At 45.9% G+C, this 19,474-nt stretch overlaps 1 protein-coding gene across 5 annotated transcripts in view; it reads left to right on the top strand.

Annotated features, from left to right (window-relative positions):
* Window positions 1-19,474, top strand: part of SHC1 (SHC adaptor protein 1) — a 105,494-nt gene that overhangs the window by 24,609 nt on the left and 61,411 nt on the right. For 2 of the 5 annotated variants that reach the window (XM_069218375.1, XM_069218376.1), the window contains exons 2-3: window positions 764-839; window positions 18,810-18,971. In XM_069218375.1, coding sequence (XP_069074476.1) covers window positions 828-839; window positions 18,810-18,971 — 174 coding nt within the window. In that variant the 5' untranslated portion in view covers window positions 764-827. Of the gene's footprint in view, window positions 1-763; window positions 840-4,185; window positions 4,354-17,611; window positions 18,972-19,474 lie in introns of those variants that run through there. The other 3 variants (XM_069218378.1, XM_069218377.1, XM_069218374.1) reach the window with 3 other exon arrangements.

Below are 19,474 nucleotides of genomic sequence, written 5' to 3'. Positions count from 1 at the left end.
TTGCGGAGCAGAAAACTTGCCGATAAAATGGAACACGCCCCTTGAATGTAACTGATAATTCTCAACATAATTTGGGAATATAAAACTTGCTGACTCGAACGTTTTTTCTAGTGGCCCAAAAGCAGGATTTTCTAATTCAGCTGACTGATGCAACATTTTACGACAAAAAAAATTAAAGAGACAAACCACTTGTGCAACCACATTACAGCGATTTGAAATCGCAAGGGGTAACAAGGCGCTATACGAATAGCAAGTGTGATACAATAATATTGAAAGCATAGCATAAGTATTGTCCAAAAACGTTTGAAGAGGTGTCGGCTCCTCGTGCTACTCTGCCCGTGCCAGCCCCGCCCACTGGCAGCAATTGCCACCTCAGTCTGTGCAGCGCCTTCCTTATGCAGTCACAAAATGAGTTATGCCCCTTCAAACAATGCCCCCAGCACTACGGTCGCTAGAATGGTCAATTAATCGTTTCAATCATAATGGTGGAATTAAGCGAAAGAAAATGATTAGGGCGAGATTAATACTGGTCTGAATAATGTCAATTGTGTTTATTATTATTTTCAGCAGAAAAACAAGTCTGTGATTAATGTTTACTCTCCATAGTAGTTGAGTTTTGGCTTTTGCACCGCGCCTTTTGTCGTAGTCGCCAATGGACAATTTTCTCCAGTATGTCTATTGTGGCTTTGCCCCTTACCTGAAGCGAGCACCCTCACATCCTAACATTCAGCTTTAACATTCCATGTTTGTCACCGATATTCAGGTCGGTCTTGGTGAAGGGCGTCTTAGCGCTTCAGGCTCTCTGCGCAGCCCGTTGACCCCAAGGAATGGAGTATATGGTAAGGCACCGCACCTTTACACAATCTAGGCATGTGGTGGAGGTGGGTTCGGTGATGGTGATGGTGGAGGGATGGTGATCAGATGGAGGGGACCGTTGATCAGATGGAGGGGACCGTTCCGGTGACCGCAGCAGAGTACCACAAAATGTCCGCTTCTCAAGATGGCTTCCATTCATCCGTCTCATCTGCTGAACTAGGGGTCTCCATGAGACATTTTTCACCTTTCATTTCTACTTCTTGGTGCAGTGAGCTTTGCAGAGGTAGCAGCACCTGGATGTCGAGCAACTTCACCCACTAATGGCTTCTCTGCTAACTTTATTTTGCATTCAGGGAATATTACTATTCCCACCTCCACCCCCACCCAGTTGGTCTTGCAGGTATTGGCTTAGCAATTCTTATAGTCTGTAAAGTTGAGGCTGACTGGATGTACACCAATTGGCACAATCCAATAACGTGGATGCAGCCAAAAAGGCACTGAAATTTGGGATGGATTTCAGACTTTTTATTTTTGCAAAGTGTGTATTATATTAACTCCACATTTAAAAAAAAAATGATGATTGGTCTTGAATGAATGAAGATTTAACCTTGCCAAGAAATTCATTTATATTAAATCAAATATTTTGGGAATGCTGCTGCTGTCGGAATATGTTGTCCCCTTTGAGTTCAGGGTTATAATTCTGTTCAAATTGGTCTTTGCAACAGTGGATGGTATGTGTGTGTGAAATACACAAAGAATGCATGCATACATCTGTACGCACAGACTGCACTTACACACCTAGCTGCTCATATGATTGTGATGGCTTCTCCGTGCCTTCTGTCCAGCTCTTATGCATTCTGAGTGGGTGAAGTACATCTGGGAAGGAGGACAGGGAAGTGTGGGCACGTTACCTTTGCAGGCAAGGCTTGCCCATCCAATGAACATTTAGGTTTGCTAGACTTTTAAGAAATAAAACAAGGTAATCATATAATAATGTTGACACTACTTCATGTTCCATAGTGGTATTGTATATCTGGAATAGTCTTGGGCACTAATTGTAATGGGGACATTGCATCATTGGCAGCAAAAGCTTGACCTTGGGATTACATTTTATACACCCAGTTTTGTGGATTGTTCCAAGCAAGAGACATCATCACTGCAAATCTACCAGATCTTCCATGAAACTTGTGTATCTGGAAGGGTTGCGTGAGGACTTCAAACCCACGTTTTGTGCAAGATTCTCTATCTTTAAAAGAATAATATCTTACCTTGTTATGGAGGAAATTGTCTGATAAAACGTTTGCTATAACCACCAAGAGCTGCACCAAAGGTTGTAGAGGTTTTTTTCTGTTTCTTCCTGCCTGCCACCCACCCCTTGAAAAAACATGGTCTTCCAAATCTACACCTTCCTTTTACCTATGTGGTGTGCTGGGAATCTTGTGGTGTGTGAGGGAGATCGCTGCTCAGGAGGTATGTGGCTGCAATATTCTCGTTTCCACACTGCAAGGCAGTCTCTGTCTGTGAAGCTCACTTCCATTCAGCGCTACCTATACAGTGCTTTTAAAATTAGCTGTTTCTTTGAAGTCCAATTTTTATGCTGGAATATATATTTTTCATTGACAACCCCTTGCCCCCCACGTTTGCCTACAAAAATGTTCCAATACCTCAAAAGCTAAATGTATACAGGTTTCTTTTTAAGCGCAAACTTAACATAAAGCAAATACAGCTTGTGGCAGTTTTGGGTCGTGCATGATAAGGTAACATTCAAAACTGAGATGAAATAGCATTTCATTGGTCAACCAAGGGCTTGATCTTGTACTTTGGTTTCTGAAGTTGAGTGGTGAAGATGGAGAAGTTGTTTTGTCCTCCAAATAAACTGAGAGTTGGTTGTAAACTTACTGGTCAAGAATCATGGATGTGTATCATGGCTGTGGCCTGTAATTGAGGATCTCGGGGGCAATACCTGGGCTTTTTTACACTTGCTGGGTATAGCCTGTCGTTAACAAGGCATTTATGGTAGTTTCTGATCTTTTAAAAGAAGATCCATGCTAAATTTTGGGCTTAAGATGCCTATTCGTGAAACCGTAGGTTTGCTGTTTTTTCAGTAGAGAATACAAAATCCTCTTTATTCAGCGCTATAAATTGAGATAAGGGATGACTTCTAACAGAGGACAAAGAATATTGTCTTCACAAACTTGTACAGGTATCAAACAATTCATAATATTGGTTCCAGTAGTCTTAATTGGGCCCTAGTAATGATCACACTGAAGTATACAAAAAACTAATAGATGGAATTAATCTCAGCCATTGTTAATTACTCAGCCTCACCTCAGTCCATTGTTATTTGGCACACCATGCCACCTCAGTTTGGGCCCAACCACGCGCAGATCAGTCTTGACCATGTGCCAATGGGAACAGTCCAGCGTGCACCAGTTGGCGATGGGAAAGCCTCATCTGGGCTAGGCCTTGAATGTACCTACCGTTTTTGGATTGGCGCTTTCCTTGCCTTTTTGAACCTGGAAGGAGTTAGATCCTTCACTGTTGCCGCCATCTGGTAACTGTACTCATCAGACAGGGTCATAGACGATGAGGAACCTTGCTGCAAAAGCGAGAATCGCTCTACAGCCGAGCGCACCCTGCAAACACGTGATTTTACCACTCTCATTGAGCTCTTCACGAAATTCAGTGTATAATGAAGCTGCCAAAAATAGTCAGTCATGGTACAGCACCTGAGAATCATGTGATAACGGCTGCAGTTTTCTGTGCAACTACGTCTAAGGTGTTTAACTTCTTTGTGGCTGGGAACCCTGGACAGTGCAGGTAGATTAAAATGACATTTTCTAAAAAAAAATATATATATATATTTGAGTGAGTGCGTGGACACGCCCAAACCTGAACGAACAGGGTGTCCCACGCATAATGAACTGTGGTGGGGGCACACTATTTGTGAAGCCCCTACCTCCCATGCCCCCAAATTCGGGAACCCCGACACCTCTTCAGACCCTTTCGACGTGCAGGGGCGGGTGAACAGGTCCCTCCCGGGGGTGAGTGAGAGCGGGTGCTCGTAGCATCCCCCAGCACCCCATTCTGGCCGCGTGCACGTGCGTGTACGTGAGCGCGCGCGCACTTTCCATGCACACACAGGCCGCTTCCTGCGCGCGGTCTGCCGCCTCGGCTCTTATCCTGCTGCAGAGTGCACTGGAACCATCTCCGTAGGAAGCGCCGGCCCCCGGGGACCCCTGGAAGTCAATAAATAGAACATCAGTTCAAAGGGGCATGGGTTGGGGGAGGGATAGTCGGCGAGGAGAGAGGACGCAGAGAGAGGTGGGAGGGCATCACGAACAGCGAGAGGGAGGAGAGAGGAAGCGGAGGCCGAAGGCAGCTGTGTAGGAGGATGGAAACTTCGAGCAGACAGACCTGGGGAAGAAGTGGGGCCTTCGGGAAAGCTCGGAGCTAGCAGCACTGGAGCCCTGCACACAGACGGGAGTGAGGACAGAGGGAGGCAGAAAGGAGGAAGGAAGCTATCCTGGGACTGAGGTGTGGGGTGAAAGAACTCTACGTGGCAGGATGGGCGGGGAGAGTAGCAAAGACTGTGTCCTGAAGCAGCCTCTTCAGGGAGGCGCCCTGGAGGCAAAATCCAGGGGTTTCATCTTTTGTTAGTGCTGCTGAACAGGAAACCCATCCTTGCAGGGAGGTATTGCTGCCCCTCACTGGGAGCACAACTTTAGAGATCCATCCAGACTAAAGGCCTATATGGAAGCTTCACAACCATTTGGAGAATTATCCCTGGCCCGCAGATATGTTGCAGTTCTTTATTAATGGCAGATTGTATGCTAAGTTACTGAAAATCCTCCATTTTGTTGAGGAGAACTTTAAATATGGAGTAGAATCCACAGCTGAATTTCCTCCACAATTTTGTAGGTTTTGTAGAGGAAATTCCATCTGTGGAATGTACTTAGGGCCTTATTACGAGGCTGGTGGTCTTGAGACCGCCAACCTTGTGGTGGCAGTCAGACCGCCACCCTCCGGGTGATCCAACTGCCACATTACAACCCTGGTGGTCGGACCACTTGGGACTACCGCCAGTGCCAGGAACATGGTTCCCGTCAGCATGACGATAGTCTGAGTTGTGGTCAGCCACGTCGGCGCTGAGTTCAACACTGCCATGCTGATCACAAGTCCAGTTTCCGCCAGCATTTACATGGCGAGGACCCTGTGTTTGGGGCCACAGGGGGCCTCTGCACTGCCTACGACCATGTCATGGGCAGTGCAGGGGCCCACCTGCCCAGCACAATCAAAATGTGAACTGTCTGCTACGGCACACAGTGAACATTCTGAGGGTTCTGGGGGCATCCTTTGTGCGACTGCATTGGCCTCGGCTCCATGAGGATCCGAGGCCAATGCCGTTGCACGGTTTCTCTGAGAAGACCAGTGGAAACCTCTGATTTCAGTGGAAACTTTGTAATCGGCCTGGGAGGAGACCACCAGATCCGTAGCAGTCTCCTCTCCACGGGGCTGACGGGCCGACAGTCGGCCCGCCAGCCTCTTAATGAAGTTCTTGGTTTTTACAGTTTTCTGTGGAAATCAAAAGATTTTAATTTCCCTCCAAATTCTGGATAATGGCCAAAGGTCTTACAGTTCCAAACTGAGGTTTCATGAAACGAGTTAAAATTAGTAACTAGGAAACACAAAAACAATGAAAATGTAAAGTAAAGGCCTGAGAAAGATTGCATTGAAATGTTCCCACTAACAATCCATCTGGGCAGACATATATATATATATAGAGATCTAGTAGGTAAATGTTATTCTTTGAGGAATTCCTTAATGTCCATAAGTGACCCTCTCCTGAGGACACTTTCAGTGGATTTAAGGCTGATCTTTTTTTAAACATATCTGGTTAAAACTCGGCATTAGGGCTAGTCAAATATCTACCCTTCCTTTTGTGGCCCTATGTGAAAGTTCCTTAAATATTCCAGAAATGACAAGTCTGTTTTCACCAGAACTTGAAGCCATTTATGCAGTGGAAAATGTCATTTGTAAATGGGGTGTGTGATATGACCAGCACACCTCCTGAAAATTTCCAGATATTCTTTTAATGCGCTGGAGAGGAAAAGGTGTCTACTAGTCCAATGATAGACATATATTCCCTCCCAGAGCTCTAACTGAAGTGCAGTTGTACGTTATTTGCTAGAAGGTGGTCTGCTTTCTGCTTCTTTCTGAACATTTTAGTGGTCCTGGATGTTTCTTATCTTGGTATTGAGGGGAATACTGTAGTTTTGCACTATGTAGGAGGAGGTGTCATTGATGCGTTTCTTTTATTGGGGATGACTAGCTATGGAAGTTGCTAGGCTAGGACGGAGTTTTCTTCAGAATTTAGCTTGGATATCCAGTGGGCCCCTTTTTGGTTCCTTGTGAAACATTCAGCCCTTTGAAGGCAGAGCATCTGGCCATAGGGACCACATAAAGGGCTTGCAGGACTACTGAGGTTTTTATGGATATGATCTTAAGATGTTCTGGATGTTGGTTTGGGGCTTCTCATGTAATATTTTTTGCAGTGGGAAGACCACAGTCCCTACATCAAGGCCATTTTTCTAGAATATAGGAACATTTTGAGTGAGGCACTGGCACGCAATTTGCTGTGGGTGGCGTAGATGGATAAATAGACTGCATATTTTTGCATTGTATAGAAGGAGCTTCTTTTGACTTGATTCACTTCAAGGATTAAAGGAAGATTCAAGTTCATGATCACTTCGAGATTTCTTGATGCATTTGGTGTCTTCAATTGTGTGTGTGTATTTTCATGTGCTGGCCTGTAAAATGATAGTTCCTCCGCAACAGCTTATTTGTGAAAGGTAAACCTAAACCTTCTCATTGCATATAGTACCTATGAAGAAAATAAGTGCCAACTACCAGAAAATAAATATGATCCTATAATGCCATCTCGAAATTCTGGTGGCATTTATAAACCACTTGGCTTTCGGACTCATGGTTTATGATACACCAGAGCCCTGTCACAAAATATTGCATGGTTACCTATTATGTAATATGTACAACAGAGTTTGTTTTTGTTTATCATGATTCACATTCATTATTGTGAACATGGTTAAACAGAAGCCAAAGCACTTCGATTTGTCTCTTACTTTATGGAATAAAGACCACTGGAATCAAACTGCCCCTGCGTTCACTCTCCATGAATCTTTAGTAATGAGTGGAAGAGGGCTTTTCTCAAGTGTTCAGGTAAGGTGGCATCTGAAAACTGTGCACCCCTTCCAGTATGGTGCATGCCGGCAGCCCATCCTTTTGTCATTTATATGTGTAGTTCTGGTTTGGTAGGGGCTTCCATTGAAATCTATTTTATTGGGATACAGCCTCGGGAATTGTGTGCAGTTTTGACAGTTGAGGACAAAAAAACAGGATTGAGGGTCAAAGTAGATAAAAAAAAACATTCTTTCTAAAACAGACAAAAACGAAATGTCTGAATTGAATTACACCAAACTTAAAGTAAATGTAGAATTTACTCAAGAAGGAAGTGATTTTGCTTGGTTTGATGTAAATCTGAGCAGGAATTTTCAAGACATTGGTGTTTTAAATTGTTTTTTGTGTGGGCTTGTAAGGGTTAAAAGATACACATAATTAACAGTGTATTTGTGGATCCCTGGCAAATTTGTAAATCTGATTAAGTCAAACTAAAGATGAGCCTTTGGACAAAGGAGCCTTTTCTCCCATAGTCGCAAATCTGACTATTCTGTGTTGAAGCAACCTCTATCATTGTGGTGCATCAACCACTGATGTGGGATAAAATAATAACAAATAACATAATGGAGCAGGATGAGCCTACCCTGACCCCCCCTGGGCTTATGTTTGGGTCCCAATTTTTTTTTTGGGGGGTGGGATTCAGCAGTCCGGCACAAGATCATAAACCCCACCCCCATGCCACTCCTCACATAATGCAGACCCTCATAGGATCTGGGGATTCCTGAATCCAGTACGGGAATCATAATGTCTGAATAACTTATTATTATTGTTATGATTAATAAGTAATTTAGTGCACTAGAGCTGCGCTTGGTCAATAGTCAAACATATTGGTTGGCTGCCAGCAGCTTGGTGGGTTAAAGGCTGCACAGAAGGTCCGGTCTTTGAGATGACCCCTATTGCGCAGCCTTTGCAACTGAGAACCTCCACAGGTGGCCAACCACGGATGCAGACCTGACTGTAGGAAACTTGGATGTGGGTTATGATTAAAATATATATAAAAAAAAGTCCTGTAAAAAAAAAAGTTGAAGTTAAGGCTGCTTTTAGTTCTAAGTGCTGAATGTTCGTTAAAAAAACATAGACATTTGGAGAAAAACACAATTATAGTGCAATCATGGTTGCAAATTAAAATATAAAAGCCACTGAAATTTGCAAGGTAAGGTTAGGACTTCAGTTCGGAACTTGCTCCCCCAAGCAAACTATAACACTAACAAAAAAGCAAAATGTAATTAAATAACACATACCCATACCAATAAATAGTTCCCTTCGTTTCTTTCACAGCATTAAGGATATTATGGTGTTCTAATAGCATTTATGGTTCAAGGAAGGATAGGTCAAGAGACGGGGATTTTAGGGTAGTTGAGTTTTAGGGTTCAGGAAGAAAAATGTTCAAGGTAGTAAGATGTTTTCCGGTTCACTGAACGATAGCATTAAGAGTTAATGTTTTTCGGGCTTTAGGGAAGGGTAATGTTAAGGGGTAGCAAGGAAGTTTATAGTGATCAGGGAATGGTAATGTAAAGGGGCATTATGAGGTTCTTAAGATTCAGGAAAGGGTAATTTACAATTTCAGTATGTTAAATAGGTATGTTAACTAACTTCAAACTGAATATTTTATTTATTAAATATGTTAGTAATTAATTTATTTTTAAATCCAATGAATTAAAATCAATTAAAAAAAAAATTGGGATCCCAGCAGCTTAGTCTTTCTAGACCAGAATTCCTAAAAGTCAGAATTAGAAGGAAAATACAGTAGTTTTCTCAAGGAGTGCTCCCTCTGTGAGTGTTTTCTTTAATACTTCTGACACATACATCATCATGTACTGTTTACTACATTCCTGGTGGAAATGTCTCATGATCCCGTTCCATCCCATTTATGGTGGATCTTCTTATACCTCCCCAGTCAAAGATTCGTAATTTAAACCATTTGCATTCTGATTGCTTATCTCATTTGGTTAACCTTCATTTGTCATTATTCAGGGGTATTAAACTGAAATATCAAGGTTACCCCGTTGACTTACAAAGCAGATTTGTTTCTGCATTCAGAAGATTTGGGGGAAGGCCTTACATCAACCTCCGACTGTTAAATACAAAGCTAAACGGGTGACCCGTTGCCAGGTGTTTTCCTATGTGCGCTGTCTGCCACTGCCACACCCAGCAATGCTGTTGGCACAATATGAAGTTCTGGTCACTCCTCTACCTGAATACTGGGACGTCTTAAGCAGCCACACGCAAGGTGCCTTTGGGACAGGTCAGAATTGTGAGTGCAGGTAAGAGATATATCATTCATAAGAGAAGGCACAGAGAATCTGATCGGAGAAACAGCCATCCATCTCAGATGAGAGGTGAGAACACATCTGATGGTAAGTAATAGGGTATTGATTTGTAAACTAGAAAAAAGCTGAATGCCCAAAGTTGAAGCAAGGTTTGTTACAGACTGCATAGAGTTCAGTCCTGTGTCGGAACATGGAGTACCCCAAGGTGCTCTTGTGAGGTCCACAACTGTTGTTATGTGTGTGACCTTGAGGGATCGCTACCATAGAGAAATTCAATTTCCAAATATGGCCTCTTGCCTACATTGATCCCATTGTTAATTTAGCAGTACTAATGTTACATACTTTGTGTTGCGCCTGGCAGCATGGCCTTAGGTGAAGTCTTTGACTGCATGTCTGGCACTGTTTAATTGAATTCTCTAGCTCAGGACATTTGTCTGTCTCTTAGGCCTGTCCGGAGGCTTCATGTCTTTAGTCCTTTAGCTGCTACTACTTATATATTCTAATATTTGTCCACTAGGGGATTATTAATATATTTAGGTTTGGAAGCCATTGGTAGAGGCTGAGATACCATCATAACAAAAATATATTTACATGGAGAAAAAAACGATTTCAAATAACTATACAAGCAAAAACATTCATCTGTTGAATCTGAATAGTATACATATGGAAAGCCACTGCATGTGTCCTGCTTTCAGGTAAAAACAAAGGTTGTAAAGAATTTCTTCTTGATTCCTCTAATGTAAGTTAGGCAGGTAAAACAAGTTATATTCTAAATCCAACTCAAGTTACACAAGTTGCATATCCGGTAATACAAGTTCTATTTTATTTATTTTGCTCTTGTCCGAACATTAACCTCAAACCTCTACACAAATAGTAGTTACACGTTTTCCTTCAAACCAAGATGGCAGTACTCTTACGCAGAAGTAAGAAGTACTGGATAACAGAAATAGTATTGGTTTAAGTCACAATTGTAAAACTGTTACATGACTGTTTTCTCTATATTTTAAAGGCAAGTTATAATTTAGATGTTCTACGAGCTGATTACCAAACTATTGTTATCAAAAATATTGTGTGACAGAAACATTACGTCCTAAATATCACTTATAAAAAAATATTGTTCTTTTGGGTATAGGGTTTCTGTTGGTAACTTAAATAGGGCAACTATATTTAGAACACAATACTTCCGTCACACAATATTTTTGCTATCAATATTCAGGCAGCATATAAAAGATAATTTTGTGGCCTAGCTTATCAGACCTTTCTTTAAGTGGTAATGCACTGCTCATTATTACTTAAGCATAGGTGTATTAAAGACCTTATACCATCCTTGAGCTGCAAAAAAGTAAGAAGAATGAGTATTGAATGTTCTAAGCAAAACCCCTTTAAAGTAAATGTGTTATCCCTGTATGTTATCTTGGTAAATCAATGGGAAGGTATTAGTGAATAGCATGGAAGTGTTTCTAGTTCTTACACTTGTGGATTCCAAGGACAGTAAACGCTGCAACGGATAACACTCAATTTCATGTAATATCATAGATGAAAGTAATTTAGGCTTATATACATTAGAGTGCATTGCACTTTTGTAATCCTATCCCAGGATTTTTCATTTGTGTCTTCTTCCTGGATGCTTAGGGGTTTTCAAGACATACTGGTAGATATTGACACCTAAACAATAACACGTTTGTAGTGCTTTCCTCTTATCTAGTTTCTAAGCACTAACATAACACAACAGAAATGCACTTCTGAGGTCAAAGAAGACTTTTATTGTTAATTCTTCCCCAACCACAATATTTATGAATGACGAATTAGTAGCTTTCAAGTCCGCGTTAATCAAACAAAATATATCAGTTTGCAATATACACAGCAGGTTATATTTATAAGATATTGAATGCAAAGCAAAACAAATACTTCACCGTGTGGGAACTATCTACAGCTTCATCTTTCTAAGGTCTGCAAGCTGATGACCCCTGTCAGCCGCGAGAAAGAGAGATTCATCTACCCACACGGGATTGCTGGCAGCTGGCGCCAAGCTCCAGCACGAGGTCCGGCAGATTCGAATCTGACCCTCTGCAGCCTGTTACATTCGTTACAAAGGTGTGCCCCCTCCTCTCAGACCTGGGAAACTGAGCAAGCCTTTTGGAGACTGGCCAGGTCTCCAAGACTACTCCTGTTCCCAAGCTCAAGCGAAGAAAAAACAACACCCATGTACTCTCTCTTATCATGTCTAGTCTACTGTGAGAGCAAAACATCTTGGTTCATCTGGTGCAAAAACACAGCTTGGAAAAATACAGCTTGGATTCTCAACTGCAATGTCTAACTCCACGTTAAAGGCAATGGGCAGCTAACCTAAATATCAAATGCAATGTCATGTTAAAGGCAATAGGCAGCTAACCTAAATATCAAATGCAATGTCTAGTGTCATGTCAAAGCCAATAAGCATCTAAGCTGAATACAAAATGCAATGTCTTATATCATGTCAAAGCCCATAGGCAGCTGAGCTGAATACAAAATGCAATGTATAATATCATGTCAAAGCCAATAGGCAGCGGAGCTGAATACAAAATGTAATATGTGATATCATGTCAAAGCCAATAGGCAGTTAAGCTGAATACAAAGTGTAATGTATAATATGATGTCAAAGCCAATAGGCAGTTAAGCTGAATATAAAATGCAATATATAATATCATGTCAAAGCCAATAGGCAGAATATCTAATAGCATGTCAAAGTCAATAGGCAGCTAAACTGGATACAGCATGTCAAAGCCAATAGGCAGAATACAGAATGTAATGGCTAATGCAATGTCAAAGCCCATAGGCGGCTCAACTGAATACAGAAAGTAATGGCTAATGCCATGTCAAAGCCAATAGGCAGAATACAGAATGTAATGACTAATGCAATGTCAAAGCCCATAGGCGGCTAAACTGAACAAAACATACCATGTGCTACTGGTGAACATTGAGCAACTAATATGCGCAGTGGTGAAACACAAAGTCATTGGTCAAAACAAAATTTAACAAATGGCAGTACAACGTTAAAGAACTACCAATACCAAGCGGTTTGACCACTAGTCTCAATAAGACCTAAGTTTTTTTGCCTAGGGAAAATAATGCTACAATATTTATCAGGAGGTGGAAACTATATTATCCCATCTTGCAAATCTGGACTACACAAGGGAAAATGTTGCAACTCAACACAGACCATTTCTCCTTTGTATTTTCCATGAACAATTGTTTATTGCCGCCACTGAAACTTTAATCCGAATGTCTTTGGACCTATGAGGGGATTCTATTCTTAGCTATTTTTTCTATTGGAGAGGCCAAGCTGTTAAATGCTGTTGTTGCTATGGGAGATGGTACGCCCATTGCCTTTCAGAGATACCATTGAACTTTTGTCAGATGTTATCTTGTTCATGCGGTTTATGCTACTCTGTGTGATTGCTCTTGCTCCTGAAGAGATGCTGCTCTCATAGATGTTCATGAGAAGGGGGTAAATGTTAATCTCTGTGATTGCTATTGCTCTGAGAGATGCTGCTATCATACGCTACTTCTCAGGGAGCTGCTGTTCTTTTGAAACCCCGTTAGGCCCAGAGATATACTTCTCTCAGAGATGTACTGTCTCCTGGAGAAATGTTGTCCTAAGATGTGCCCTTGCACCTGGACAAATGCTGCTCTGAGATGCTATTGGTCCTGGAGAGTTGATCCCTACAGAGATGTTCTTTCTCTTAGAGAGATGATCCTTATAGAGATGTTATTGCTCCTGGAGTGATGATCCCTACATAGATGCTATTGCTCCCAAAGAGACGATCCTTACAGAGATGCTTTTACTCCTGACATGATGATCCCTACAGAGATGTTCTTGCTCTTTGAGAGATGATCCCTACAGAGACACTCTTGATTCTGGAGGGGTGCACTTGCTGCTGGAGAGATGATCCCGACAGGTGAGCTTTTACTCCTGAAGTGATGATCCCTACAGAAATGCTATTGCTGCTGGAGTGCCAATCCCTATAGAGGTGCTCTTGCTTCCAAATAAATTATCCTTACAGGGATGCACTTGCTGCTATAGAGATGATCCTTACAGAGATTATATTGCTCCTGGGGCGATGATTCCTACAGAGATGCTCTTGCTCCCAAAGAGATGACCCTTACAGGGATGTATTGCTCCTGGAGGGATGATCCCTACAGAGATGCTATTGCTCCTGGAGTAATGATCCCTACAGAGATGCTCTTGCTCAGAGAGAGAGGATCCCTACGAAGATGCTATTGCTCCTGGTGTGATGATCCCTATAGTGATGTTCTTGCTCTTAGAGATATCCCTAAAGAGACACTATTGCTCCTGGAGGGATGCTTTTGCTCCTGCAGGAAGGATCCCTACGGAGATGCACTTGCTTCTAGAGAGATGCTCCTGCTCCCAAAGAGATAGCCCTTACAGAGATTCTATTGCTCCTGGAGTGATGATCCCTACAGAGATGCCCTTGCTCGCAAAGAGATGATCCTTACAGAGATGCTCTTACTCAGAGAGATGATGTCTATAGAGATGTTATTGCTCCTGGATTGATGATCCCTATAGTGCTCTTGGAGAGATGTTCCCTGCAGACACACTCTTGCTCCTGGAGGGATGCACTTGCTGCTGGAGAGATGGTCCCTATAGAGATGACCCTGCTCTCAAAGACATGATCCTTACAGAGATGTTCTTGCTCACAGATAGGTGATTGTTACAGAGATGCTGTTGCTCCTGGATTGATGATCCCTATAGTGATATTCTTGCTCTTGGAGAGATGATCTCTAAAGAGACACTTTTGCTCCTGGAGGGGTGCGCTTGCTGCTGGAGAGATGGTCCTTAAGAGATTCTATTGCTCCTGGGGCAATGATCCCTACAGAGATGCTCTTGCTCCCAAAGAGATGATCCTTACAGAGAGCTCATGGAGTGTTGGTCCCATTAACGATGTTCTTGCATTTGGAGAGATGATCCCTTTAATGGTGATCTTGGTCTTAGAGAGGTGATATCTAAATAGACGCTCTTGCTCCTGGAGGAATGCACTTGCTGCTTGGGAGATGATCCCTATGGAGAAGCTTTTGCATCAGGAGAGATGATCCCTACAGAAATGCACTTGCTGCTGGAGCGATGATTTCTATAGCGATGCTTTTGCTCCTGGAGACATGGTCCCTACAGAGATGCTGTTGCTCCCAAGGAGATGATCCTTACAGATAAGCTCTTGCTCCTGGAGGGATGTTTTTGCTGCTGGAGAGATGGTCCCTATAGAAATGCTTTTGCTGCTAGAGTGATGACCCTTACAAAGATGCTCTTGTTCTGGAGAGATGCTTTTGCGCTGGAGGGATACTCATTCTCCTGGAGTAATGCCCTTTCTCCTGGAGTATGGAATGCTCGTTCTCCTGAATACTACTGTCAGATGTTCTTGATCCTAGGAAGATGGTGCTCTCAGAGATGTCGTTAGTCACGAGAGATATTGCTCTCTCATGTTTTTGATCCTGGCGACATGGTACAGTCAGATGCTGTTGCTCCTGTAGAGGTGATACAGTCAGAAATGCTATTGCTCCTGGAGAAAGGATGCTCCCACTCCTGGAGAGATGATACAGTAAGATATGCTGCTGCTCCTGGAGAGATGCTGCTCTCACGTGCGCCTTCTCCTGTGGGACCTGCTGCTCTCGGAGATGCTGGCGCAGCCGCTCTTCCTCACAGTACGGCGCGTGAGTCAGCAGGCCCTCCTGATTGGCCTGCGCCCGCATCCAGGATGCAGCAGTCACTGGGAGCCTGTGGTCCATGAATAAGCGTCAGGAGGAGCCGTGCCAGGCCGGCTGCAGTTGCACCTGCTCATTCATAAAACCCGCGGGCGCTGCCCAGAGAATAGCCCCTTGAGTGTGCGAGAGGGAGCTGCTAACGCCTGAAGAGGGGCTTCGAGGCACCAGGCTGCGCCCAGCGTCGCCCCTGAGAGAGTGCCTGACAGCAGAAAGATGAAACCATCTGGATACAAGTCTGCACCAGATACGCCCGAGTGTGCAGAGGGCACGGCGCGGGCACCCTCCGCTGATGGGCCATCCATGCTCCAGTGATTGTGTGTCTTGGTCCGGGAGCAGGGGCGGGTGAGGCAGCCACAACGCTGTGCTCTTCCCTCGGTGCCAGGAGGGGGGGGGGCTAGCAGGGGGCACTGCCTGCGATCACTCTGCGGGGACTCCTGGCACAGCAACCAAGGGCGGTGAGCTTCAGGGGCGCTGCCCGCAGCGGGCACAGGGCGCAGCGGTCAGGAGACCCGCGGCGGATGCAGGGTGCTTGAGACTGCCAGGCACACCGCAGGCTTCGAAGAGCACCAGGACCGGGGCTGGCACAGGGCACCGCCTGCCATCACCTTGCGAGTCACGGGCACCAGGAGCGGGACTGGCAGAGGACACCTGGCGCTGCCTGGGATCACTGCAAGTCACGGGCACAGGGCGCTGCCTGGGATCACTGCAAGTCACGGGCACCAGGAGCGGGACTGGCACAGGGCGCTGCCTGGGTTCACTGTGCGAGGACTGCTGGGAACACCATCAAAGGGCAGCGAGCACTGGGAAGACCGGGGGCACAGCCCGGAGCATAAGGAGCGCGCTGGAGAAGCCAGAGGAATAAACCTAGCCCGGAGCACTGGAGTGCCGCAGGGGTCCCAAGGTGCCAGCCACTGCCCGGGCACCGGGGATCACGACAAGACCCCTGCACGGCGGGTCGGGCACCTGTGGGGAGCAGGACGCTCCCAGGGCACTGCTGGAGCACATAGGCACTACCCGGGGCCCGCAGAGTCCGGGACCAGGCACTGCCTGTGATCTTTTTGTTGCAAAGCCAGGGTCACAGCAGAGAGCAGGGGGACGCTTTGGAGCACAGGGCACAAGGGCCGCTCAACGATCTGTGCCTAGCATTGATGGGACCGCAGGCTGTGAGATCCAGACACTAGCAGAGCTGTTTTCGTGTCACCTCCGGGATTAGCGGCAAGAGGCAGCCCACCAGCCACTACAGAGCGATTGCTGGGCAGTCAAGAGCATCTGTTAAAGCGCAGAACGGTCGATCACCTTTGCTGGGACCCCTAATATTTGCGCTGCCAGGAGCTCCGCTGAAAGCATCCTGTTTTACGGGGATCTGTCTTGACAAATCGGAATATAATTGAAAGTGCAGATTACCGGGCAGTGCCAGGAATTACTTTTTGGAAGACCGCTGGGAGCTCATCTCCGGGTGGCACAAATAGCGACGACTTGAGTTCTGCTTCCTTCAAAATAAAACCTTTCGCCTTCACATTGAGGAAGGAATCGAGGCTAAAGGGGAAGGCCTCGGAAGCCCCAGGGAGGGGCTGCCCCTGCCTTCGAGGAACAGGCGAGGGCGGACAGCACTTCTTCATTCTATTTCGGGGTCCTTGGCTCTGACCTGAGCCTCCACATACGCCGGGCTCGTAGCTGGAGGCTGGGTGTGCACATCGAGCGAGGTTGGGCGGGAGGAGGGCTCTGCTCAGAGCAGTTTCTTGCTTTTTATTATTAAATATTAATTCCCTATTCCGTGAGCGTCTCCCAGAGCTGCGTGGGTGCGGTGAAAGTGACTCTGTGTTGGGGCGTAGCGAGCAGCCTCTACTGCACCCTTGGCCCCTGTAAATGACCACAGCTTGGGGGGTGGTCGGTTTCGTGGGGGTCACCCCTCCAACTATGCTTTGACCTCGTCTACATCCTCACTGGTGTGCTGGGTCGACTGTACCACGGCTTCACCATCTTGCCCCAGGCTGGCACTTAGGAGGGGCCGGGCAGAGTTGGTGTATCTCTGGGTGGAGGGGTATCCCAAGGGGGCGCCGTCTGCCCCTATATTCTGTCTTCCGCACTGGAGATCCCCACATTTTTGCCTCCCAGTTGCCCTTCACTTGCTGGCAGGTGACCGGAGGTAGCAGCCTAGTTGGTGAGAGTAGGAAGAACAGCAGTTGGCTGGGCAGAAGCAATAGGCAGTAGCAGAATAAGGATAACTAGTGGGGTCAGTGTGGGAATGGTCTGCCCCACAGACTAGTGGGCTAGTAAGGATCTTAAGTAGCAAGCTTGGTTAATAGAGGGTCGAGCTACTGGTTGGGAGTTATGAGCACACTGAAGGGTCACTAATTAGGGAGTTGTGTCGAAGGGTGGTGGGTGGTGTTCTGGGCAGCAAGTTTGGGGATTGTCAGATTGGGCAGGTGGGGGTGTTGAGTCGTGGGCTCGGAAGGGGGTTGGTCAGTGAGTTGTAGGCTGAGAAGAGGGGGTCGTGAGGTGGCTGGGAAGTGGGGAGGAGGAGAGTTGGCTGGGAAGAAGGGGTTGACGAGCTGTGGATGGACAAGAGGGGTCGGTAAGTCGTGAGCTGGTCACAGGTGGGCGGATAGTTGCAGGCTAGGCAAGAGAAGTCTGTTTGTTGCTGGCTGGGAAGAGGGGTTGAAGAGCATCAAGGCAGGCTTTTGCGATGGATTTAGTGGTGGGACACGCTGCACGCATGGCTAATGGCCTACTTTCATGGAAGAGGGACTGACGTGGGATAAGAGTGCTTCCCCCTCCAGCAGTTCAGCCCTGACAGCGTGACTATTGATTACCTATCCGTCTGATGGAAAGCTGGCCATTGAAACAGGAAGCTCCTTCGACAGTCTGATTTATTTTTGTGGGGTGCTGCAATGGCGCCCTAGGAGTCCAATTTTTTTTTTTTTTACCAGTTTTAAACTCTCGTGGAGCAGATGATATTATCTTGGGTCCTCTCCAGATTTCTTGCACCAGCTCATTGTCCATTTGGATGTTGAAATTGAGTTTAGCCGTTGTCCTCCAGGGTTTCTTGTAGGCCACTATTGCTTGATACCCTGGATATTGAGTACCTCTCCTGGGATTTTGGTTTTGGAACAACAGCAGTTGACTTTCATAGTTCATATGTCCACTGTGTTTGGTGACTTATGCTTTTAGTTGGTTATCCACGGATTGGGAGGTCCTGCTGGGCCCTGCCGCCAAGGCCTTGCCGACGTGTCCGCCCAGACTATGAGAGAGCCTCCTTCCACTAGCTATTTGCATCATTGCCCATTACTAAACCGGGCCCAGGCCTGCCCTAACATGGATCTTCTACAGAAGACCAAGTACAACCACTTGCGCAATGAGTCGGTTAGCTCGGTGGAGGATGTGTTGATGGTGGGGGCTGTATCTCCGTCTGGGTCTGAGCTTATAGGCCCACAGTCCTTACCCAGTTCAGTCTCGTCGTCTTCTCTGACCCCCATGCTGCCCATCGGTGAGCTGTCTGAGTCTGAAGACAGCCCCACCACCCTCTGCTCCTTCTTCCCCAAGATGGGCAATATCAAACTGTCTAATCCGGCCAACCTACTGAACTTGAAGGGCTTTTCGGTGGGCGGGAAGGACTCTGTGAGCCCAGGGGACACTGGTGAGCCTGGTGGGCCTGCACCGGCAGTAGACTCCAGCCCAGTCTCAGCCAGGACTATCACTGTCTTCTCACAGGATATGAACAAGCTGAGCTGTGGGAGAAAGAGCCGAGTGGAAGGAGGGCAGCTGGGTGGCGATGAGTGGACCCGACACGGCAGCTTCGTGAATAAGCCCACCCGGGGGTGGCTGCACCCAGACGAGCAAGTGATGGGGCCTGGAGTCTCCTACCTGGTCCGGGTGAGTATTCCTCTTGTTATACATCCGTGTCTGCACCCCATATGTGTTCTGGGCTATCCCGCATCACATCCCTTGACTCTTTGAGGTATTGCCCTCTCTGCCCTGCTCTGGAGGTAACAGCACCCACTGTAGTGATCTCTGGCACCTTCTGGTATTCCAAAAGGCCGCTGGCACAGCTCGACCAATGCACCTCACAGTACACCTTAACATGAGCATTCTTTGCAAGTAGCGTGCCATAAAGTGACAACTGTACCTCGAACGCACAGTTCTTCCATTGCACCTAAGTTCTGTCTTCCATCAGCACCTGCTGTTGCACTTCCTGGGGCCCCTCACAGCTCGTCCCTTACACCTCTATCCAAGGTACAACATACCCTCCACAACATATCTTCTTCTTCATCCCACTCACATCTGTGCTAGTCCACTTAACTCCAGCTCAGCACACCGTGATGCCGTCTTTTACTAACAGCAGGTCACAGCTTAGCCAGTGCTCATCCATCCTCCCA

This window comes from Pleurodeles waltl, chromosome 12 (assembly GCF_031143425.1).
Source record: "Pleurodeles waltl isolate 20211129_DDA chromosome 12, aPleWal1.hap1.20221129, whole genome shotgun sequence".
Taxonomy (NCBI): domain Eukaryota; kingdom Metazoa; phylum Chordata; class Amphibia; order Caudata; family Salamandridae; genus Pleurodeles; species Pleurodeles waltl.
Note: the sequence above shows the minus strand (reverse complement) of the source record. Positions and strands in the feature narration are given on the sequence as shown.